At 41.0% G+C, this 24,745-nt stretch overlaps 1 protein-coding gene across 1 annotated transcript in view; it reads right to left on the bottom strand.

Annotated features, from left to right (window-relative positions):
• Window positions 1-24,745, bottom strand: part of nos1 (nitric oxide synthase 1 (neuronal)) — a 68,129-nt gene that overhangs the window by 28,874 nt on the left and 14,510 nt on the right. The window contains exons 4-12 of the mRNA XM_058776322.1: window positions 22,047-22,184; window positions 11,966-12,111; window positions 11,216-11,378; window positions 10,977-11,068; window positions 5,834-5,975; window positions 4,875-5,014; window positions 2,730-2,904; window positions 1,961-2,062; window positions 223-417 (exon numbers count right to left, since the gene is read on the bottom strand). Of these exons, the coding sequence (XP_058632305.1) occupies window positions 223-417; window positions 1,961-2,062; window positions 2,730-2,904; window positions 4,875-5,014; window positions 5,834-5,975; window positions 10,977-11,068; window positions 11,216-11,378; window positions 11,966-12,111; window positions 22,047-22,184 (1,293 nt within the window). The remainder of the gene's footprint in view (window positions 1-222; window positions 418-1,960; window positions 2,063-2,729; window positions 2,905-4,874; window positions 5,015-5,833; window positions 5,976-10,976; window positions 11,069-11,215; window positions 11,379-11,965; window positions 12,112-22,046; window positions 22,185-24,745) is intronic.

Here is a 24,745-nt window from a genome sequence, read left to right as displayed (position 1 = left end):
ATATGTATATTTATATCATTTATATTATATATTTAATATATAAACATAACATATTTTTCTTAAATATATACATGCATGCGTTTGTATTTATATTTATATATACATAATAAATATACACAGTACACACATATTATGTGAACAAAAACTTTCATTTTGAATGTGATTAATTGCGACTAATCGTTTGACAGCACGACTTCAATGTAAATTGGACAAAGGGCATACCTGGTACTCAAAAGAAGGTGTGAGGCGATAGTTGAGCATTTCCTGGTGGAAAACAGGTGTAATGCTGCCTGACATGGGCGGCACTATCCAAACCCAGTCTCCCGGGCAGCCTCCCCTCACTCTGTACTCATTCTCCATGTGCTTCATGAAGGATTCGGTGGCTGAGTGATGGTCTACTATGGTAACCTTTGACATCTACAAAGGACCAAAACTAAGATTAAATTCAGCTTGTGAAGCTAATCAACCAGTATGGTCTTTCTGATGAAGCTGGTAAAGCTAGTCAAGCAGCGCCTCATGCAAAAATACAACAGCTACACTGTAAAAACTGATTCTTAAAACAAGTTACATATTTTCTTGTTGATTATAGTTTTTGGGTTTACTTAATATTCTAAAGTACTTGTTTTGACAACTATATTGTCAGTAAAGGTAATATAATTTACAATTATTATATGTTCTCTAATAGAATCATAAATAATAGAATCAATAAAATGTCAATGCTTGACAAAGAAAATGTCCATAATATAGCCCAATCCCAAAACTGTGTGTGTGTTTTTTTTTATCTGACACAAATCCAGTGTATTTTAAGAGCATACAAACAGCAACAATTGTGCGTATTCTTATTTTCAAATGCATTTTATCTTGTGATGCTCAATGCAGCATGTTGACACAAGTCAATACAACCTGCAATTAAATCCGCAGATTGGCTTGTATTGCAGCACATCTAGTTTTCCAAGTAGATTTAATTGTTATATGCCATTGTTTTGACTCCATCCGCAATTATGAAAGATAAGAAAACTGAGCACAGCTACTTACTAACATCTAATTAGTTTATCAGTGTTGAAACGGTTCCGTAAAAGCCTTTTAGCAAGGAATAAAGTCTTGTGGGTAAACAAACTACAGGGGGTGTGCAATAAATATCAATAAAAATGTTTCCTCAGTCACAGAAGCTTTCAGTTAAATGTCCTAGGTACTTAACTCTAATAAATAGAACAGAAGAGATTCAGGCTTTTGATTTGTGAAAGCCGGTTTATGCTTTGTTCGATGCATGAGTCTTTATGAATTCTGTATGAACGTGAATGCAGGGATTTGCTTTTAGGCTCTAGCAGAAGCTGTGTAAAGAGATGAATTGAAAAATTGAGATCCTGGCAAAAATAAATAAACGTGACTGAAAATAAGACTAGTGTAAGATTACATGTGGGTGAACCTCACAAAGCTTGTCAAAAACATGTCTGGGTTGCGTTTGACAACAAAATCAAAAGGTAAAAAATGAATTAGAAATTACATTTGGTATAAAGTCTATTTTTATATAAAGCCTAATATATATATATATATATATATATATATAGCCTGTTTTTAAAGGCATCTTTTTGGTGTTTATTAAATTAGCACATCTCCACATCTAATTATTATGATTAGAGTAAAAAAAAAAAATTTATATTGTGGTTGTATTTATTGCACTTCCTGTAATTTATACTGATTATGATTTTATTTATTTATTTTATTTATTACAGTATTATATGTATGAATGTGTTTATTTGATTATTTATATTCATTTAATTAATTAATTGTTTATTTTTTGTTACTATCTCCAGACAATATTGACAAAATTCAAGTATCAGACTTAAATTTGATTAAAATAAAGCCACGTTGTCTAAACTCTAAATGGTTGTAAAATGAGATTTTGACTTTTTTATTATTATTACTATTAAATTCACCCATCCATGTGTGCTCACCCCACCTGGAAACCATAAAGGACTGCGATGTTGATTTCCACCAGTGCCTGGTCCTTCCACAGGGATGAAGTCTTCCTCGTGTCCAGCCCCATCATTGTAGCTACTTCCTGAAATGAAGGGAATTAATCATACTGTACAGATAGACTATTCATACTGTGTTCTCTCAGGATCCGAACCAAGGTTAATAGAACTGTCACTCGTGATCTGCCTCTATAGATCAGGAAGATCTGGAGCCACCATAAGACTCTCTAAAAATACATTCTATAGTCAAAATATTGGACACACTTGACAATGTTCTGCCGTAAAAAAAAACCTTCTGAAAGCTGATACTTTAATGTTTTCAAATTATATTTGCAGATATATAAAATCTGATGGGTTTGTAATAACATGAAGGTGAGTGAATGATCTGTTAGTCAATTTATTTTGTAGTATAAAGGGAATGTGAAGGAGAGATTGTAATACTGAATGAGTAACATAATGATGATTAAAAACAGCATGTTTATGAATTAAAATCTGCATAAATTAAAGAGAGCAATTCAAAACAGGATAAACAATGCGTAATATACCGTATAATCAACTTAATCCATTGTAACGGCTCATCAAACACAAACGTGTCACTCCTAATTTCCTGTTGGGGTACAATATCTAATGCATATGCATGACATTTATAATGATCAAATGTAATGCAGTCTGGGTTCAAACTGTGGTAATGCAGTGTAAAAAGTACAACTTCTCAACGGTGCAGGGGTGATTTATGGCTGTCTGGTATGGTACCTCAAGTATGTTGTATCGAGAGCTGTCGCAGAAGTCTCTGACACCAATCTCGGTCCCCATGTACCAGCCGCTGAAGGGGCAGGCTGTGAACTCCAGTCCCCCGATCTCTAACAGCATGCTAGACACCGCAGGAAGGCCGTACCACTTTATATTCAGCTCCTTAAACCACTCGAACCTAGACAGACACAGACAGAAGGACGGTCAATATTGAACACAGCGCAGGGAGAAAAGTTACATGAGGAAATGTTTTTCAGCGAAAGGTTCTTGACGTTTATTTGCATAACATAATGTAGTCAGTAGAATATCTTGGCATATGCAGATGTACACCATTAAGCTTTTAGAGTATTCCGTTTACAGTTTCCATCATAATTTCTCTGTAAGTAAATGTGCACATAGTGAGCACCGCCAAAACTGTCATTATCTCTAAACTGGCACCTGTAGGTTTCTCAGGTGTTTCGCTAAGAGGCCAAATCCGCCTCTGTCTGTTATTAATGCTGAAAACACAAGTACTCTGGTGGAATGGCTTATCCATGCAGAAGTTTTCACACAATTATTGCACTAAACATGGTGCCCATTATTGTCACAGCATAATACCAGCATTTCCCCCCCAAAGACACAATATGCAAATGTATCTCCTCTATTTGCATATGTTTATTTGGCTAGTCATTTCTTTGAGCAGTTTGAGGCAAACTTTCAATAATGGGCATTATGTCAATTCAGGTAAAAGTTAAATGCTGAAAATTGTTGTTTTGTTATGCTAACCATCTTATAATTGTTGTTTTTCTATTAGTGTTTCAAGGCTGTGGATATTTCCAAACTGATCTCATGGGAAAACAACTATTTTATGATTTCATATGTATGAAATGAAAATGTATGATTTTTAGAAAAATAGTAAGCATGTTATAAAAATAACCCTAACTGAAGCTTGTGTAGATTGTACAAAAACATGCAAATGAGATCATTCATATTCACACAAATTAGTCACCATATAGGCCAAAAAGGATAATAGTTATGAATTGCCATGAGATGCCATTTCCTAAGAATGTTTGACTTATGCAGTTTGACTTCATAACGGTGAAATTGCTCACATATAAAAAAGAAACACCCACACATTTTAAAACACAGGAACATTGAGTATATAAAACATGTATGTTTTAGCCATCCTTCAACACTGAATTCAAGGTTTACTTCAAAATCCTCAAGAACACCCTATCGCAGAGTGGTACGCAATATGCATTACTACATTTACTGATTTCTTGAATAAGCGTAGCACCATGGTCATTTTCATTCACACTTAAAAAAGCTGTTTATTTTTGCATATGGGCAGTGTACGAGCAAAGTGTTCTGTTTTACTTTACCCATTTGCTAGAACATGTAGCTGAAAATGATTTTGTTTATATTATTTATTCATTTGATTCTATTTAATTGCATTTGTCCACTTTTACCCTTTGATGAGAAGTTGAACTTTTACATGACTTTTGAGTTAGTAGCTATCAGTGCTTAATTTTATGAAGTTCCCAAACGCAGGTCCGGGAGGAGCCTAATCATCCAGTCCTGTCAATCACTGAACTCAGAGCTCGAGCCGAACCTCGGGTACGAGCCTCCTTCGCAGACAGCAAGCCAAGTTTGTTTACCATTATCTTGGAGGGCTGAATGGGCAGGCAAACTCGTGAAATGGTAACTCATACTAAATTCTTTTCAACACTGATTAATTAAAAAAGATATAGATGCATGATGGACGATTCACTCTTATCTAGACCTGTGACACACAGAGTATCTCAGGACACAAGTATCTGATCATCAGTGTCAAACTGACAGCATTAAACAAGCAAACTGAGACAGGATCTGGAAAAAGGGCAAGTTTTATGCCAAATTAGCCCACGTTCCTGAATGTACGTGCATAATAGGCAAGCTCTCAGCTTGAGTCCTCTGTTGCTATGCATTCTGAAGTCTCTCTAATATGCGATTTCCCTTCGGTATGTACTGTATGACGCAGACTATTATCAGATTCTGGGTGGATGAACATTTGAGGTGCAAAGTGTTTTAAGAATTGGTGTGATTCAGTAATGTTTCTACACAAGATTGGTGAACATCAAACAGTCTGAACCCCAATAAACACTCTACAATACGTTTGCTTGTTCTTACTTTGGATGTATGATGGGAACCTCAAGCACGAGATCATCAGGAATCTCAAAAAGCTCTGGATCATTCCCATTGGCTTGGAGAAGAAGGGGCAAAACATCAAAACGGCTTTTTGGAGCTTTCCATCCTTGCTGAATACAGATCTACAAGTCAAAAATAAACATTGCAGATGTTTTTTTTTTTGGAATATGGTTGGTCAACAAGCTAATGACCATCTTGGAACTGCTAAAGACTACTTTGGGTCAGCTAGAAACCAGCTACCAAGTTCCAAAACACAGACACCAGATTAAGCTGGATTTTGCATTGCACCCAAAACAACTCAAACACAATTAACAATGTTCAATTAAACACACATCAACCCACACAGGTGAAAAACAAGTACACTTCCATAATGTACTTAAAGTGCTCTATTTTCACACACTAATGTTGTACTTAATATACTAAAAATGATCCTTTAGTACTTCTTAAAGGCCAACTTAAGATCATCTAAGTGTACTCAACTGTGCTATTTTGAGACACCATGAATATGAACTAAAATGCACTTTTAACATACTATCTTTGTATTTAAAAAATGTATTTAGTTACCACTTGTAGTTCACCTGAACCCATCTTTCATACACTAGTACACTCAAGTGTACTACAAGTGGTAGCTAAATACATTTTTTAAATACAAAGATAGTATGTTAAAAGTGCATTTTAGTTCATATTCATGGTGTCTCAAAATAGCACAGTGGAATACACCTTAAGAAGTACTAAAGGATCATTTTTAGTACATTAAGTACAAAATTAGTGTGTGAAAACAGAGCACTTTAAGTACATTATGGAAGTGTACTTGTTTTTCACTGATAACAAGAAATGCCTATGATGTCACAAAATATGTTTTTTATCAATCAGTTTGAGTCTTTATTTTTGTATGTACTTTTTGTATGTGCTTTTTTTATGCCTGTAGCTTCCCATCTCACCTCTGTGAGCTCCACTGAAGCCGGGTCTCCGAGAATTGATCCATCAGGCTGCTTGTAGCCTGCGTACCGGATCAACTGGTTGTTCCAAACCCGGAAGTCATGTTTCCCGTCTGTCCTCTGGGGGAAGATGGTAATAGCCGATCTGCACATCAGAGACAAGGGGTGCTGAGATCCCTCTGGTGGATTCATACTTCAAATTCTCTACTACAGGCAGTTTTACAGAATCAGACTTGTGTGACTCTTAATCCATGTCTGTTAAATCAAACCAGTTTTATTTGTATAGTACTTTTCACAGTATACATTGTTGGAAAGCTGCTATACAATTGCATACAGCAGATTAGAGCTGGGCAATAATATAGTTTGTATTTTGCAACAATATAAACAGGCAGTTATGATCCTAAGTACATATACTTACATACATATACACACACACACACACACACACATATATAGTGAGAAAGCGAGAGACAGAGAGAGAAAGAGTTAATATAGAGATAATATAGTTTGCATTTTGCAACAACTATGTCCCGAGCCGATCTCAAGGATCGGGATCGGAGCCGATTAAGCATTTTTTTTTAACTCTCCTAAGCCCGATCCACAGGTGATTCTTTAGCTGTCATGCAGGTGTTGTACAATAAGTGGTGGTATGCGCTTTCAACACTTCATCGCCATTAAAAGGAAAAGAAGACACTCAAATGTACGTGCATGATTCGCGAGAACAATGAGATCTGTTCTAGCGCATCACACTCCTTTAAGATTCTGTGTTAAGCGTATTTTATGTGCACTTCGTGTAAGGAATCACTCTACAGTAATTTATTTACTATTTATTTTAGCTGCCATCAGACAATCTGAGACAACATTGTCATAATGTGTTGTTATGGGTTGCGTATTGCTTTGGGCTTTACTGATAGACTGGCATTCGTGAACTTCATGCTTTCTAACCTTGTCTCATCTTTTTTTCCCTTTATGTTGCAGTTAATCTGCTTATTGTACATTTAAATACAAGAAGTTTATATCAGTAGTACCATACTAATAGTCTAATCACAGTCTGTTCATCATGTCTGTCACTGTAACATGTTTACATCTACCAATGTCTTTATACAGTGTTTGCATTTACAGAGAGATAGTGTGTATCTTATTATTTAGAAATATATTTACTGAGAAAAATTATGATGTGATCAATACTTATTTTACCCGCTGTATAACTAAATCCAACTTTATTTGCATACATAGAGTAACCTCTAATATAGATATAGAATATAGAAGAAATATATACTATATACAGCGGGTAAAATAAGTAATGAACGTGTCACCATTTTTCTCAGTAAATACATTTCTAAAGATGCTGCTGACATGAAATTTTCACCAGATATAGATAACAACCCAAGTAATCCCTACATACAAAGAAAACAAAACAAATAAGTTCAGAAATTAAGTTATGTGTAATAAAATGGAATGACAGGAAAAAAGTATTGCACTTGTACAAAAGCCTTTGTTGGTAATGACAGCTTCAAGACGCCTCCTGTATGGATAGTCACATGCATTGCTCAGGTGTGATTTTGACCCATTCTTCCACAGAGTCTTCAAATTTTGAAGGTTCCATGGGCTTCTTCTATGAACTCTGATCTTTAGTTCTTATTTTCTATTGGATTCAAGTCAGGGGATTGGCTGTGCCATTCTAGCAGCTTTATTTTCTTTCTCTGAAACCAACTGAGAGTTTCCTTGGCTGTGTGTTTGGGATCATTGTCTTGCTGAAATGTCCACTCTCATTTCATCGTCATCATCCTGGTGTTGGAACTGAACCAGCTAATATTAATTTCAACCGACAAGGGGCAGGATTGCTTTCTAATTACTGATAGATTTCAGCTGGTGTCTTGGCTTTCCATGCCTTTTTGCTCCTCCTTTTCTTCATGTGTTCAATACTCTTTCTCTGTGTCATTCCATTTTATTACACATAACTTTATTACTGAACTTATTTGTTTTGTTTTCTTTGTATGTATGGATTACTTTGGTTGTGAAAATTGAAATTTCTTTGTATGTATGGATTACTTGGGTTGTGAAACTGGTGAAAATTTCTTGTCAACAGCACCTTTAGAAATATATTTACTGCAAAAAATGGTGACGTGTTCAATACTTATTTTACCCGGTGTATATCGAACTTTGGTTACACTTTATTTTGATAGTCCACTTTAGACATCCTACTAACTGACAGAGCTGGATGCTAATGAAAACCATTCATATTTTTGGTTAAGCCTGGCCAAGACATGGAGGAGAGTTTGAGAGCCTAGCGGTTAAAGGGTTATTCCACCCCAAAATGAAAATTTTGCAATTAATCACTTACCCCCATGTCGTTCCAAACCTGTAAAAGCTTCATTCATCTTCGGAACACAATTTATGACATTTTGGATGAAAACCGGGAGGCTTGTGACTGTCCCAATGCCTGCATAGTAAATTGCACTGTCAAGGTCCAGAAAAGTATGAAAAGCATCGTCAGAATAGTCCATCTGCCATCAGTGGTTCGATCTGAATTTAATGAAGCGACAAGAACACTTTTTCTGCGCAAAGAAAACAAAACAACGACTTCGTCTCCTCTGATTCAGCGTAGCACCATTTTGGAAAATATACGCTGGACGCAAGCAGTGTAAGCTCTTATGTGTCAGCCGCGCCACAAGGATATATCTTCTACATTTGTTTATGCTTTGATTTGAATGAAAACAGCGCATCCAGTATGCGGCTGACACACAAGAGCGTACGCTGCTTGCATCCAGCAGATATTCTCCAAAATGGCGCTACACTGAATCAGATGAATTGTTGAATAAAGTCGTTGTTTTGTTTTCTTTGCGCAGAAAAAGTGTTCTCGTCGCTTCATTAAATTCAGATGAATTGTTGAATAAAGTCGTTGTTTTGTTTTCTTTGCGCAGAAAAAGTGTTCTCGTCGCTTCATTAAATTCACCTTGACAGTACAATTTACTTGGCAGTCAATGGGACAGTCACAAGTAGGGATGTGCCCGAATCCGAATACGGTATTCGTAAAGGTAAAGGTGTGTACTACGGCAACTGTAAAGGGAATAAATACGATACATACGAGATATACGAGAAAAATATATTTCAGTGCTTTCTCTCACAATTATATAGTTGGATAATTATCCTGTATATAAATTGCGGGCATACCTTACCTCTCTCTGTTTATGTGGTAAGTGAAATTTTATGTACTGTAATGTAACAGGCTACTGCTATAGCAAGCGGCTAACCATGTCCCTTTTGTGGCTCCGTAGAACGCATTTGTTTTCCGTGCCTTTCCGAATACGGATTCGCTATTCGGGCACATCCCTAGTCACAAGCCTCCCGGTTTTCATCCAAAATATCTTAAATTGTGCTCCGAAGATGAACAAAGTTTTTACGGGTTTAGAACGACATGGGGGTAAAGTGATTAATGACAAAATTTTCATTTTGGGGTGGAGTATCCCTTTAAGAGGGGCCCAGAACGCCACCTCCCACTGAACATAATTTTGAGGGGCCTCATAGCAAAATCAGTGCAATGGGCCCAGAATTCCTAGGAGCGACACCGAGTGCAATCATGGATTCAGGCTCACCTTGTATTTACCCCCATACTTTCCTTTCCTTACTGTAACTCGACTGAGGAATTTTTCTCCACATGGAAGTGGAAGGTTTACAATAGGCACCCTCACATACAAGTCACTCTTCTCCAGGCCATGGATGATGTGAGCAATGACATCACAGGGGACCAATGTCAGGCCTGTATTTGCCATGCCAGACGATTTTTTCCAAGATGTTTAGCTAATGAAAACATCCATTGTGATGTGGATGAGAACCAGTGGCCAAATTAATGGTTGATGAAAACATAGAAGTGCAGTGAGGAACACTCCTACTGTATTTTACTACTGTAGGTTTTTTTCTCAGTTTTTTTCCCTATCTAAATTTTTGGAAAAACCATGTTGTGAGTTATCCATCAATAATTTTCAGATTTTGTTCAATGATTCCAGTGTCTGTACTTTTCACTCTAGTCTATTACAATGATGTATGAATGTGTGGAACCATAATGAAACCTGCATCACGTGTTTTGTACAACTATATTTAATGATTGTACTAACAACTAAACAGTGAAACTATGGGTATCTTGTGTGTGGGTGATGTAATGTAATGTTCATATGATATTTCATGATAAATTAGTTTTTTGAACCAATGACTCTGCAAATGCAAGGCTTCTTTAAAGACATGAATGCAACATGCAAAGTTTTGAACATTGAAAAGCCTGTGTCACAAATAATGACTATTTTTAGTTTTGAAAAATGACATCAAGGTTCTGAAATTGGTGACAAAATAATAGTAAAAATCTGTAACAGGGCAATGCTATGTAATTAGCTTTACCCTGCTGTTGCTGATCTTAGCTGGTTTAACCAGTGTTTTTAGCAGGGTTAAACTAATAATATAGCATTACAATCCAAAATTGGATTATATAATATAGTTTATCATTTTAGGTGCTTTTGAAATAAAACTACCCCGTCTGTTCCATAAGCAAACACAATTGTGCTTCATTGCTGAAAATACATCGCATTGACGTTCAACAATATGCTAAGAGCATGAAGTGTCAGTCCAACTAATCTAAATAACAAGTCACGTCACTCTCGAAATACAACGCTGCATGAAATTTGGGTCACCAGCCTGTTTGAAAAAGCGCCGAGGAGCTTTTCTTGTTGTCTTGATTTGTTTATGTGCGGAAAAAGAGTGTAGGAGACCTCTGACGTTTATTCTGGCAGGTCCTGATGATGTAAGAAGCGAGCGCGGGGGCTTTTGACTGTATTAGAGCATTTCCTCTCTTCTTGTTTTAATTTTCCCTTTCCTCACCCCTCTCTCACTCTCTCGGGCTCTAATCATTCTGTTAGACTGACGCTAATTAAACAGAACAGAGAGTAAGTGTCGTGTATGATTAGCTTTGTAACGTGGCAGCGGTGCCGGCACTCGGCAATGCTGTGGCAGGTGCTTTACTGAGGGCTGTGGAGCAAGGTGACAAAGAGAGAAAGGGAAAACACACTTTGACAGGAAAGAAGACAAGTCGCAGAGAAAAGGAGATGCAGAAAAAGACAGGAAGAGAAAGGAGCTAGTGAAAAATGGCCACACTAACCTGAGGTTTCCTTTGTTGGTGGCGTATTTGATGTGGTTGCAGATGTAATTAAACATTCCATGAGCGGTTGTGCAGTCTCGAGCATCGAACACCTCCAAGGAGAGAAATTCCTTATTAGGACACTTTTTTTCATTATCACTGCATTTCAATAGGAATCACACGTTTTGATGAAGGATGGCTTTTTGGAAGAAAAATCATGAAAAACAAATAAAAATACAAAAAAAAACAAAAAACAATACCTGTAGTTTGGACCACTGGATCCGTCCCACACAGCGAGCTGCATTTCTCCATGCATGTTTGGCCCCATAGATCAGCTCTGTGTCCTTCAGTTGATATGTTCCAGAAGTTTCTATCTCTTTTTTAACCTCTTCTAGCCGGTCAACATGTGCCTTTGAGCCACATCTGTTCAGACAGAAGACAAACATATAAACGCCTATTTAGAAAAAAAATTACAATTAGCTAGTTATGTACTGCAACATAAATAAATAAATAAATACAATTAATATTTTTGTTGTGAAAAAATAAATGCATTAATTAATTTTGAATTATGTGTTTTTGGAGTATATATATACCACATATTGAATTACGTGTACTTCTTTTACTTAAAATGTCCAGTTTTAAAGCAAAAATCTAACAAAATTTAGTGAGCTTTAAGAAAAAATGGCAATGGAGTAAGAACGATAAACTTAATTCATAATATATTCTCTGCAAAAATAATCTTTTTTAAAAAGTGTAAAAAAAAAAAAGTCATTTTAAATCTAAAAGTCATCTTTTTTGCATAGTTTTGTTTGTCAAATAAATGATTTTATATTATTTTTTTAATATAAAAACAAAAATATATAACCATTCATCTTTAGTGCAAAAAATAAAACTACATACAGTATATAAAATTTATTTTTATTTATTTATGTATTTAGATTTATTTTTTGCAGTGGTGAAGTATGTTTACATATGATACAGTGTGCGTTAGATTTAAATCGTTCTCCTGCCTTTTGATTGATGTGTAGTACTGGTCAATAAAATCTGTTGCGAGCGGTAGCAGTTCCTCTTTTCTCCGGACTTCATCTGGTTTGCGACTGTGCTGGTTTGGCACCATAACAGAGCCTATACAAACATTCTCATTGCAGATTGGTACCTGCAAACAAAAAGCAACAAGCACAATAAGAAGACTGAGTGTGCAAATCCATCCATGCTACATCACTCACGGAAATGTGCTACAGATAGCATTGTGCCTGTCTCACACATATTGTGTCCGTAGGAGTGTAACTGCAACAGCAGGCACAAGTTGAGACAGCATTTCTGCTGTATATCAGAACTGGAGGTCTATACAGAAAAATAAAGTGATGTCTGGGTGAGCACACTGAGTAATTCATTTAATTACCATCATAGTATTTTTAGTGCTTTTTTTCTAACAATTTTAGGTTACTTGTATAAAAGCCTATATGCAACAGATATATAAAACAAAATTATGGCATTTTCTGGTAAGTTCACCCAGACCACTCATTTTAGTGTGATTTTAGCAAAGATGCAATATTTATAAAACCTTTTTTGGAGATGTTTATTATTCCCCATTCAAATAGAGATAGTTTTTTTGTGCATTACATTATGTACCTAAAAGTACCTGCCTGGGTAAGTTACCAAGATGGCTGTCAGGTGAGTGAACAGACTTGAGGTAACAGGACTTTGGTTCAGTGTGAAACTCCAGCTCTACTTACAATGCTACTACTTCTACTGCACAGTGATTCTTTCCAACTCAAACTCACTGGAGAAAAAAAAACAAAAACACGTGCCAGCGTGACATTTCTGCAAAATAATACTATAGTGATTCCGGCACATTTCTCACCACTTTCACTTTTTTTGGTGAGTAGCGCAAAACGATTAATGCTCTGTCACTTTTGAAAAAGACACAGCACCTATATTAAACGAACCCAGTAGCATTAACAAAAGCAAACCTGAGATAAAAACACTTTTGCTAAAGCAACTATGCCATTTTATCTTGCTTTTACAAATCTTTGAGCTCTTTTATTGTGACTCATGGTTCACTCGTACATAAGTGCGATGTTGTACCAGGTGAGCTACAGAGCAAGTTTACATCAGAAAAGCCATACATCTGGAGATGGTTATGTGATGCATACATGAAATAAAAAAATTACTTTGGCAAATGTGCTTTGATGTCATAACGTAACGTGTGAAAATAAGTCTTTATTAATCGATATTGCAACATTGCAACCTGTTGAAATGTTTACAGAAATGAAAAGTGTCGCAGACATGCTGCAGAACTTAACTGTCACGCAATAAGACACTTTCTTTTAAGTTGGGAATGTTGTATATCATATTCTAATGTTATTGCAGGTGTGTGAAACCAACACACTGAGCTTCAGAATTGATTGTATATGTGTTTCATGATCATATTCCTGGAAAACTAATGAAAAATATGTTGTTGAGATCATCCAATGGCTGGATAAGTGGCATGCTTCATCAGAGCCTGATAAGAAGAAGCAAAGAGACAAACGGAAGTCACTCATTGCCTTCAGGAAAATACTCATATGGTCACTATAATAAGATTAGATTTGAAGTGCACTGTCACTTTCTGTAGCTGCTAATATGTTCACTGGATTAGGGGTGGAAAGGCAAAGACAGAGCTGAAAAATAACAACAAGCCTGTCCAAGCTGCTGTTTAATTAAGGACTGGCTTGTTTTAATATCCCAAACTGCCCTTTCAGTCTGGTGAAGCATTTAAACCATGACTGACCCATAACCCAGTTTCAGAGTAGCCCAGCCAAAAATAACCAAAGTCTCTTTAAGGTAAGGTTCATTAAATGGCCATCTTGGTAACACCCTCATACTTCTCATGACCTTCATGTTCATATCATACACAAAATAAAGAAGTAGCCAAACCAAAACATACAACAAAATACATGGCATCTAACAAAAATAAGCAAAACACAAAGGGTGAGTTATTACACTGAAAAGAACTGAATGATATAAACTTGTAAAATAAACTTCGAATAATTGAAAAATATAAAATCTAAATTCTGAGGAAAAAGTTTACATTTTGCAATAACTTTTTTCACAGAATTCTGAGTTTATATTTCGCAATTCTGTTTTTTTTTTCCTCCACAGAAAAAAAAAAATGAAAAAGGTTATTGTTAGTCTGAATTTATATCTTGCAGTTCTGAGAAAAAAAAAATCTGAATTTAGATATAAACTCAAATTCTGAATTACCTTTTTTATTTTTATCTAATGGTTTAGATAATCTTCCATAAGGAACACATTGAAATAAACTTCATAAACATGAAATTTGAAAGTAGAAAAAATTTAAATACTATGTTTTTGTAAAAGCCATTTCAAACTTTTTTTCAGTGTAGATTTACATTATTACACTATCAGATCTATTCTTAATATTACTGAAATACAGAACTGAATTTGAATATAAAGTAACACTGTTAAATTAAGATTTTACATTGCCTTCAAACTGCATACATTTTTCTAAAATTGATCTGTTTACTTGCTCCAGCATATTATAACTTACCCATGTATCCCATCTGTGGCATGTACTGGGACACCTGTGTGACTTTAACTACCCAAACAAGCATTTATACTAATGGTGCTTAGCACAAGAATGTTAAAAATAAAATAAAGACGTTCATTAGATTCTTCACATTCACCCACCATAAGGGACTGTGAATGCAGCTTTGCAGCTGTCATATTCTGTAGAGTTGGAGATGCAACCCAAAAATCCTTCAGAATGTGATATATTATAAATCATACCATCTGTAATTAGCATCAATTAGCATGCAAAGCCAGCCTCTCATAAAAGTGCACAGAACTTCATAACCCCCTCTTGGAAGGATGATTCAGATTTAGAGAGATGTTGAGAGTTCTGCAAACATGTTGTCATACAGACTAGTGTCTACAGTGTGACGAAGGCTAATTTTAAACCTCAGCTCATTTATGACATATAGATCCTATAGGAGCAGCTAAATTGAAAGCAAATACTAATAGCAAAAGTTAGTTCTAGTTCTGTATCATGTCAAAATAACCATAATTATGAGTTTTTGGCATATTTTGTTGAGTTCTCCCTGTTGCAGCATAATGTAAAAACAACCAAGATGGCAGTAGCTAAAGCTACTTTGCTGGCAACCTCAATTTTTCAGTCATTACCAACAAAGACGCACTTGGATCCATTTTGGCATTACAAGTGTTGCCATAGAAACAATTCATTCTTGTGTCTGTGAACAGGAGTAGAATCTCAGAGTTGTCATTTTGTAATTACGGTAATTTCCGACACAACATCAGCGCTGCGTGAACCTTTGACACTGAGCCATTCCTGATTCTTTTTTTTCTGGTAGTTATCATATTACTTTTGAAACACCTGAATAATCAATAAAATAATAATTTTGGTGACAAAAAAATTTATTAAGTTGCTTCAGAGGCTAAAAAATGTACTGAATAAATAACTGAAAAACAACAATGGTTGCTAGAAAGATGGTGTTTTTTTTGGAATTGTACATGGAAATATGGTATTTTTAATTACCTTCAACCATACAAATACATAGCATGAAATGACAGGAAGAGGAAGTTCCTCTTCATCAAGCAATCGTTCAAAGTTTGGAAAATCTTTGAATCTAAATTAATTTCTTACACTTAAATTCCATTCAAAACGAACTGATACCTCAATACTATTCAAATTCAGGAAAAATATAGCAACACTTTACAATAATTTGTTAATAAAGTTACATTAATAAAGCCATTAGCTAACATGAACTAGCAAAGAGCAATATATAATTTAAAGCATTTACTAATTATAAGTTCCCTATCTGTCGGTCACTACGAGTTATGTCGTGACGACATAGGGGATTTACTTGGGAGCCCCAATCATCTCTGATTTAAGAGAAAACGCCAATGAATATTGGCTAGTGGATTTTGCATACCTGCGCCACTCTGCGTGCACACGGGTATAAATAGGCGGCAGGTGCATCCACTCATTAGCTTTTTGCTTCGGAGCCGAGTGGATGAGAAGAGTGCTGATCTCCACAAAAGCCTTCATCTTTATTTTGTTCCTGGTTGGCGTCACGGTGCAGTCAGCGGAGTCCCTACCAGCAGCGATTCCCCTGGGCACTTCAACTGAGAGAGCAAATTCTAAAAGAGCAAATCACGAACGGTCGCGTCTTTTTCAAGATGTCGTTCCGTTCGTGTATTCTTGGTTGCGGTCGTTACCTGTCTGCGGATGACGGACACGATCGTTGTGGGCGCATGAGCATGACATCACTGCGATCTCGCCTTTCTTTTCTGAAAAGATTGGCACCCTCTGCCGCCAGCCGTCCCGATCTCTCTAGCTCGAGTAGAGGATCGCCGGCTGGCGCTCTGGGAGATCTGAGGGTTACAGTAAGAGCTTCTCCGCCGGGTACGTCCCCACGGACCTCTTACTCCTCACGCAGCGAATGTCCCGTCTGGTCCCGGGTGATTTCGCTGGTTCGTCCCACGGGGCGCCCAGCATTTCATTCGGTGCGCCGACCGAAGATACGATGTCGATCACAGCATCGGGGGATGGGCTTACGTCCTCTGAGGATGACGGTGCGTCGGAGCTGCCCCCTTCGGGTGTGGTCGCCGCCGTCGCACCAGACCCAGAGTTGACGGCCATGCTTGCCCGGGCAGCCGAGAGCATCGGGCTGGAGGTCAACAGACCGCCCAGTCCCGAGCCCTCGCGGCTGGACGATTGGTTTCTCGGAGCGAGGCGCGGCTCACAACCGCGCCCTACTCCGGTTCCTTTTTTCCCGGAGGTGCATGAGGAGCTGACGAAGTCGTGGATGGCCCCTTTCACGGCCAGAAGCCGCTCGTCCATCTCCTCCGTCCTTACTACCCTCGACGGCGGGGCTGCCAGGGGGTACGCGGGCATTCCCCAGGTGGAGAGAGCGGTCGCGGTGCACTTGTGCCCGCGAAACGCCGCCACTTGGAGGAATCGTCCGCGTCTCCCGTCCAAAGCCTGTAAGCTGACGGCCGCACTCGCGGCCAAAGCTTATAGTGCGGCGGGCCAGGCAGCCTCTGCCCTGCATGCCATGGCTATCCTGCAGGTTCACCAAGCCAAGGCACTCAAACAAATGCACGAGGGTAGTACCGACCCGGGGTTGATGCAGGAGCTGCGCACGGCGACTGACTTCGCTCTACGAGCGACGAAAGTCACAGCGCGGTCCCTCGGGAAGGCGATGTCCGCCATGGTGGTCCAAGAACGCCATCTCTGGCTCAACCTGGCAGAGATGAAGGATGTCGACAAAGTACGCTTTCTCGACGCCCCCATCTCCCAGTCTGGGCTGTTCAGCGACACTGTCGAGGGCTTTGCCCAGCAATTCTCGGCAGTGCAGAAGCAGACAGAGGCAATCCAGCACATCCTGCCCCGGCGTGACGCACCGTCAATCGCTGCCCCCAGGGCCAGGCCTCCGTCTGCTCGTCGCCGTGGGCGCCCTCCTGCGTCCTCCTGCGTCCTCCTGCGTCCTCCAGAGCCGCTCCGCCCCGTGCTGAATCGGCACCTAGGCCGGCGCGTCGAGCCTCTCGCAGGAGTGCGGCGTCCCCCGCGTCCCAGCCGGCCCCCAAGTCACGGAAGTCGACGAGGCGGCCCTGACGCGGGCAACCCGGAGATGTTGGAGTTTGCTCTTTCCCAGGAGACGACGAGGATAGCGTCGCTCCTTCCCCCGGAGGAGGGCCGGGTGGAGAATCCTGTGTTTCATTTTGTTTCTGGCACCCACAAAATCACAGAAAGAGCAAATTCCTTCCCCTCTGGGTTTTCAGGTCCACGGGCCGACAGTGTGCGACGCATTGCCTCCTCACTCTCGCCCGCGACCCATCTTGCCAGCGGCCAAGAGAGTGCGGTTCGGGGACGCAGTGCCTCCCCACGCGCCTCTAGCCAGTCCCCTCAGGGACCCAGGGAGTTTTGCTTGGATGGCTCAGAACGCACAGCCTTCTGTAACATCCCGCTCTACTCCCCTTCGCTGCACCACCACAGGTACGTCGATCGTGTCGTTGGAGCCACTTGCACGGCGTCTGGAGGCGTGGCTCACGCTGCCCAGCCCGTCTCGTTGGCTCACGCGCACGATTCGACTCGGCTACGCGATTCAGTTCGCCAGGCGACCTCCCAAGTTCAGTGGCGTTCTCGAGACCTCGGTGGTAGCTCGGAACGCTCCTGTCTTGCGCGAGGAGATTGCTGTCCTCCTGGCAAAGGGTGCAATCGAGCCGGTCCCTCCAGCCGAGATGAGGCAAGGGTTTTACAGCCCTTACTTCATCGTACCCAAGAAAGGCGGTGGTCTTCGACCCATTCTGGACCTGCGAGTCCTGAACCGGGCCCTACACAGGCTCCCGTTCAAGATGCTGACGCACAGGCGCATTATAAAGTGCGTCCAGCCCAAGGATTGATTTGCAGCGATCGACCTGAAGGACGCTTACTTTCATGTTTCGATCCTTCCGCGACACAGACCGTTCCTACGGTTTGCGTTCGAGGGTCGGGCATGGCAGTACAGGGTCCTCCCCTTCGGGCTGTCCCTATCTCCCCGTGTCTTCACGAAGGTCGTAGAGGGCGCCCTTGCCCCGCTAAGACAGGGCCTCGACTGCTTTGGCACATCAACTGCCTAGAGTTGTTGACAGTGCATCTAGCTTTGCGGCAGTTCCGCCACTGCTGCTCGGCAAGCACGTGTTGGTCCGTGACGGACAACACTGCGACTGTTTAAATACATCAACCGGTTGGGAGGTGTACGATCACGTCGCATGTCTCAGCTCGCCCGCCATCTCCTCCTCTGGAGTCAGACGCGCTCAAGTTGCTGCGTGCTGTCCATATTCCGGGGAGCTCAATCGTGCGGCCGACGCGCTCTCACGACAGCTCACGTTCCTCGGAGAATGGCGACTCCATCCCGAGACAGTCCGGCTGATCTGGAGTCGATTCGGGGAAGCTCAGGTAGACCTGTTTGCTTCCCGCGAGTCCTCCCACTGCCAGCTGTATTACTCCCTGACCGAGGGCCCCCTCGGCACGGATGCACTGGCACACAGCTGGCCTCGGGCTCTGCGCAAGTATGCGTTTCCCCCAGTGAGCCTGCTCGCACAGACACTGTGCAAGGTCAGGGAAGACAAGGAGCAGGTCCTGCTGGTCGCGCCGTACTGGCCCACCCGGACCTGGTTTCCCGAACTCATACTCCTTGCGACAGCTCTTCCCTGGCGCATCCCTCTGAGGAAGGACCTCCTTTCTCAGGGGCTTGGCACCATATGGCACCAGCGTCCAGATCTGTGGAACCTCCACGTGTGGCTCCTGGACGGACGCTGCAGACTTGAGCGGTCTCCCACGGACTGTGGTAGAGACCATCACTCAGGCTAGAGCTCCTTCAACAAGGCAAGCCTATGCACTGAAGTGGAGTCTGTTCGCGAACTGGTGTTCTTCTCGCCGAGAAGACCCCCGAAGATGCACGATTGGAGTAGTGCTTTCTTTCCTGCAAGAAAGGTTGGAGCGTAGGCTGTCACCCTCCACCTTGAAGGTGTATGTGGCTGCTATTGCGGCCCATCACGATGCAGTGGACAGCCGGTCCCTGGGAAAGCACGATCTCATCGTGAGGTTCCTGAGGGGTGCCAGGAGGTTGAACCCTCCTAGGCCACCCCTGATGCCCCCCTGGGATCTCTCTATTGACCTGGCTGGGCTTCAGAGCGGTCCCTTTGAGCCGCTGGACTCAGTTGAGCTTAAGTTCCTGTCTGCTAAGACAGCGCTCCTGACCGCGCTCACTTCCATCAAGAGGGTCGGGACCTCCAAGCATTTTCGTGAGCGAAGAGTGCCTTGTGTTCGGGCCGGTCTACTCTCACGTTGTCCTGAGACCCCGGCCTGGATACGTGCCTAAGGTTCCCACCACGCCCTTCCGCGATCAGGTGGTGAACCTGCAAGCCCTGCCCTCGGAGGAGGCAGATCCAGCCTTGGCGTTGCTGTGTCCCGTAAGAGCGTTGCGCATATCGTGGACCGCACCCAGAGCTTTAGAAGCTCTGAGCAGCTCTTTGTCTGCCACGGAGGTCAGCAGAAAGGGAAGGCTGTCTCCAAGCAGAGGTTGGCCACTGGATAGTGGATGCCATCGCCTTGGCGTATCAATCCCAAGGCGAGCCGTGCCCCTAGGGGTGAGGGCTCACCCACACGGAGTGTTGCCTCCTCTATGCGTTGGCGCACGGCGCCTCTCTGGCAGACATCTGTAGAGCTGCGGGCTGGGCGACACCGAACACCTTCGCGAGATTTTACAATCTCCGCGTCGAGCCAGTTTCTTCCGTGTGTTGGGTAACAGGTAAGTGGCGGGAAGAGCTGGCGGTGTCACGCTTGCTGCGCCATTCCCCTCACCCGGGATACGAGCGCGTTTTCCTCCTCCAGTTCAGTTCCCGGACGGCGAACCCTGGTGGAGTTCCTCCAGCACCCCGGCAGTCAGACTGGGCGGAGCAGTCTGACGCCAGGCCCAGTACTTGTGTTAGCTTGCCCGGGTCTCCGGTCAGCCCCTGTACTGGGCTAGGTGTCCGTATGGCTTGATTCCCTTCGGGTAATCCCATATGTGTATTCTACCATGGTAAGGTTTCCCTCACGGTAAACCCGTGTCTTCCCTTTGACAGAGCCTTCTGTCAGGCCCTGCTGGCAGCTCTCCTCCCTACCCCTAGGTAGGATCTGCCCCAGGGTCCAGTCATGTAGTACTGCCCCAGGCCTGGGTCAGTCCATATCAGTGTCTCCACATGTTACCTCCTTCGGGCAGGATGTGGCCTCCGTAGCGCCCTTCTCTGGAAGGCTCGCTTCCCCGTCGTTACTGCCAAGCTGTAACAACAAATAGGAAAGACTTGAAGCTATCTTTCATTGAAGGTCGAAATCCCTTCCGACTTCTGTGGGAAAAGGAACAGCGGCTTGGCTATCTCCAGCAGCGATGTACTCAGTGGTCCCTGCGGGCACCAAGGTTAGCGAATTTGCGCTGGGGCGATGGGAAGGTTGCGACCTTCGCATGGCATTTGTCTGTCACGCACTCGCTTGTCAGCATCTGCATGTCACAAGGTTGTGACAGGGTTCAGGTTGTGGCGCTTTCCATAAGACCCCTATGTCGTCACGACATAACTCGTAGTGACCGACAGATAGGGAACGTCTCGGTTACGTACGTAACCCTCGTTCCCTGATGGAGGGAACGGAGACGTTATGTCCCCATGCCACAATCTTGAACCATCGCTGGTTGCCAGGGACTCGTTCTCGGCTCCTCAGCGTAAAACCTAATGAGTGGATGCACCTGCCGCCTATTTATACCCGTGTGCACGGGGAGTGGCGCAGGTATGCAAAATCCACTAGCCAATATTCATTGGCGTTTTCTCTTAAATCAGAGATGATTGGGGCTCCCAAGTAAATCCCCTATGTCGTCACGACATAACGTCTCCGTTCCCTCCATCAGGGAACGAGGGTTACGTACGTAACCGAGACGGTATTTCTGGTCAATAAAAATACAATTGCTCATTGTCAGTTCATGGCAATGGTGCATCGACAAATGTAAACAGATAAAACATTACTTTAAAAAATATTATTAAATGTTAAAATTAACAATAACTAAGATTAATCAATTCTGTTGGAGTATTAGTTACTGTTAGTTCATCTTTACTAACATTACACTTAGAAATGATGTAGGATTGCACGATTTGCACTTAAATTCTTAATAATTGCAAAGAAATGGCAAGTAACACATTGAACTAAGAATTTTTGAAGTATTATAAGCTGAAATAGTGTTTTCTTGCAAAATATACTCTAATAATCTTTATGTAAAACTTCAAAAAAATCATTTTTAGAGCATAATATGAAGAAATTAAAACTTAATGTAAAGTATTACCACAAATAAATTTAAATAAATTTAAAGTCATTTTTAATTCAGTTCTGAATGGCGCACAAACCAAATAGTTTTACCATTAGGGATACCACAGTATCACCACTACTTCTTTGTAAGGACTCTGCTGTGTCAGTAATGGCAAAAGATGATATTTCTTTATTATGCTAAACTAAATGTAGTTCATACATATAAGCCTACCTAGAATCAACATCAAACATACCTTGCTGGAGCTGAGATGTAAAGTATCATTGTATAAAGCTCCAGTTTCCCAGTTCTTCACTTTCATGAATCTGGGACACTTGGTGGGACTTCCATTCTGCACAGTCCTAGTGGGGGAAACTCTCCCATGGGACTGTGGCTGTGGAGGAACAAACATTACACCTCATTATTAGCACCTCGCCTCAAATTTGTCCATCAGCAAACACTTTTATCCAAAATGACTCCCTGTACACTAATTACAGGAACAATTCTCACAACAATTTCCAAGAACAATTAAAAAGAAAATTTTGGTTATCAACACAGACATTTAACCTTCATTATTACACTCTTAACGGTTCCAAAAGGGGTTTTTCACAGTAATGACAAAAAAGAACCTTTCAGTAAATATTTTTCTAGAACATTTTAATTATCTTTAAAGAACAGTTTTCCACTATAAAGAACCTACTGTGCAATGGGAAGTTTCCAGGGAGGTTAAATATCCTTCATGGAACCGTAGGTCCCAATAAGGAACATTTGCTTTTAAAAGTGTATAGGCCACTAAGCAAAACCAGCCATTTAGTTCTCAAAACAATAGTTTGTTATGTTTGATAGTTTCTAAGAATTCCCAACATCTGTGTGAAGATAAATTATAATTGACCATTCACAGGGAGCTTGATTGATAGGCGATCTGACCAATCAGAATGCGGATGTTATGTGCCGCAGCTGCTATCCGCCATCTTGCCCGACAGCTACAGTCGGTCTCCATAGAAATATATGTTAAAACGGGGTAAAAAAGATTGACTGAACTGAAACTTTTTCAATATAACTAAATATAAAAATGTGAGGAGGCTTAAGCTGTGCTGTTGTTGGCTGCCACAGTAATGGCAATAAGCTAAGGAATTCCTTTAAAGGGGTCATCGGATGCAAAATTCACTTTTACATGTTGTTTGAACTGAAATGTGTGTTGGCAGTGTGTGTACACAACCACCATATAATGATAAAAATCCACCCAGTGCTTTTTAAAAAAAAATCTCGATAGTATAAGGTTTTTTTATGAATCTTTGCAAATCGCCTTTCCTAATAATGTATTAGTTAGCAAGTTTCACGATTAATGCGGCTAAAGTTTACAGTCTCTCACAGAGCGGTTCGGAAGAGAGGGGCGGGGTGAGCAGAGTTCATTTGCATTTAAAGGAACATGCAACAAAATGGCTTTCTGTAAACAGAACTGTTTTTGACAAGGTAAAAAGGGTGTTGTTTTACACTACCATTGAGAAATTTTAAACAAAGTATGTTATAGACTTTTCATTAAGACCCTAAAGAATCATATCAAACTGTGGGAAATGGGCATCCGATGACCCCTTTAAAGAACTTGTTTTGCGGACCAGAAAATCTGTCATTTCCGGCACTGTATGCATGGCTTGCAGCGCTTAAGTTAAAATACCTAGTGTTAAATAATATAATAATATGTTAAAACGTGTGCTCTTATCATTCTCTGGACAAAATCCAGTGAACTTCGCCCCGATCAGGAGCTGTATATGCACATGTGCGCTCATCTGTTTTCAATGCAGAAATAAAATACTTTCTGATGTTTATTTATGTTCATTTCGTGCGATACGTAAATATGAAAAGACAATCGGTTCACGTGTTTGAACTGAGGCAATACAGTGATCTGTCACAACACATTAAAGAGCCACAAAACAGTATTTCACGAGTTCACCCTTACATATAATCTGATTGAGTAAATAGTAAGCATGCTGTCCTCCCGGAATACAGCCCGAACCCAGAGAACTCCCCCTATCCCTATTATGGGATGAAAATAGATTAAGACTGAGGAGTTGGGGTGGAGGAGGGATGCCGGAAAAAATGTCATAGGATAGAGTTAAATATGCTCTATATATATATATATATATATATATATATATATATATGTATCGTGCTAGTTAGGATGCGTTGTCAGTTTCCTCTTTGCTCTGCGACGTATTTTTCACTGCGTGAGAATATGATGTGTAGTGTGTGAGAGCGACAATGTTTGTTGGAGATGGCAACAGTAACTAAGGAGGACGGGTCTTTGCGAATGGTCAGTTGACAGCAATGAACTTTCTTTGCAAAGTTCTTTATTCTTATGTAGCTATTTTAACAACCAGCAGGTAAAGGAATGACATGACTTACTCAAAGGCGTCAATGGGATAATCAGCACTATTAAGCAAAGTTCTAATTGAGTTTTGATTTTCAGAGAGAATAGAATACTCTCAAGGACTTGCCACTGAAAAGATGACTGTAATTTGCCACGTGCAAATGTATCAGAAGTTGACATTGTTAATGCAACGGAAATCAATCTGGCAGCCATTATATTCCTTATGAAGACCCGGTTCACAGGCCTTATAATTGTGGTGGTTTCTGATGGTATGAATGCAAACTTCAATATCAGCCTTGGCCCATTATTTTCGCTGTCCCCAGGAAGAATAGTGGGCGTCCTTCTCCTCAATCGATTTGATTCTCCTCAGAAGACAGATCAGTGCTTCTCTGTCTCTGGCTACACAACACACGCAACATACACGATTATTATCTCAAAGCCGCCACGCTGCACTCGGCTGGCAAGGAATGAGGAACACTCATGTTTACGCATGTGAGACATCTGAGGCAGAACGGATGAGAAGAACCGTCTTGTCACAAGTGAAATGTGAGGACAAAAGGAGGATATGATACACCCTTACATATACA

Source organism: Onychostoma macrolepis, chromosome 05 (assembly GCF_012432095.1).
Source record: "Onychostoma macrolepis isolate SWU-2019 chromosome 05, ASM1243209v1, whole genome shotgun sequence".
NCBI lineage: Eukaryota > Metazoa > Chordata > Actinopteri > Cypriniformes > Cyprinidae > Onychostoma > Onychostoma macrolepis.
Note: the sequence above shows the minus strand (reverse complement) of the source record. Positions and strands in the feature narration are given on the sequence as shown.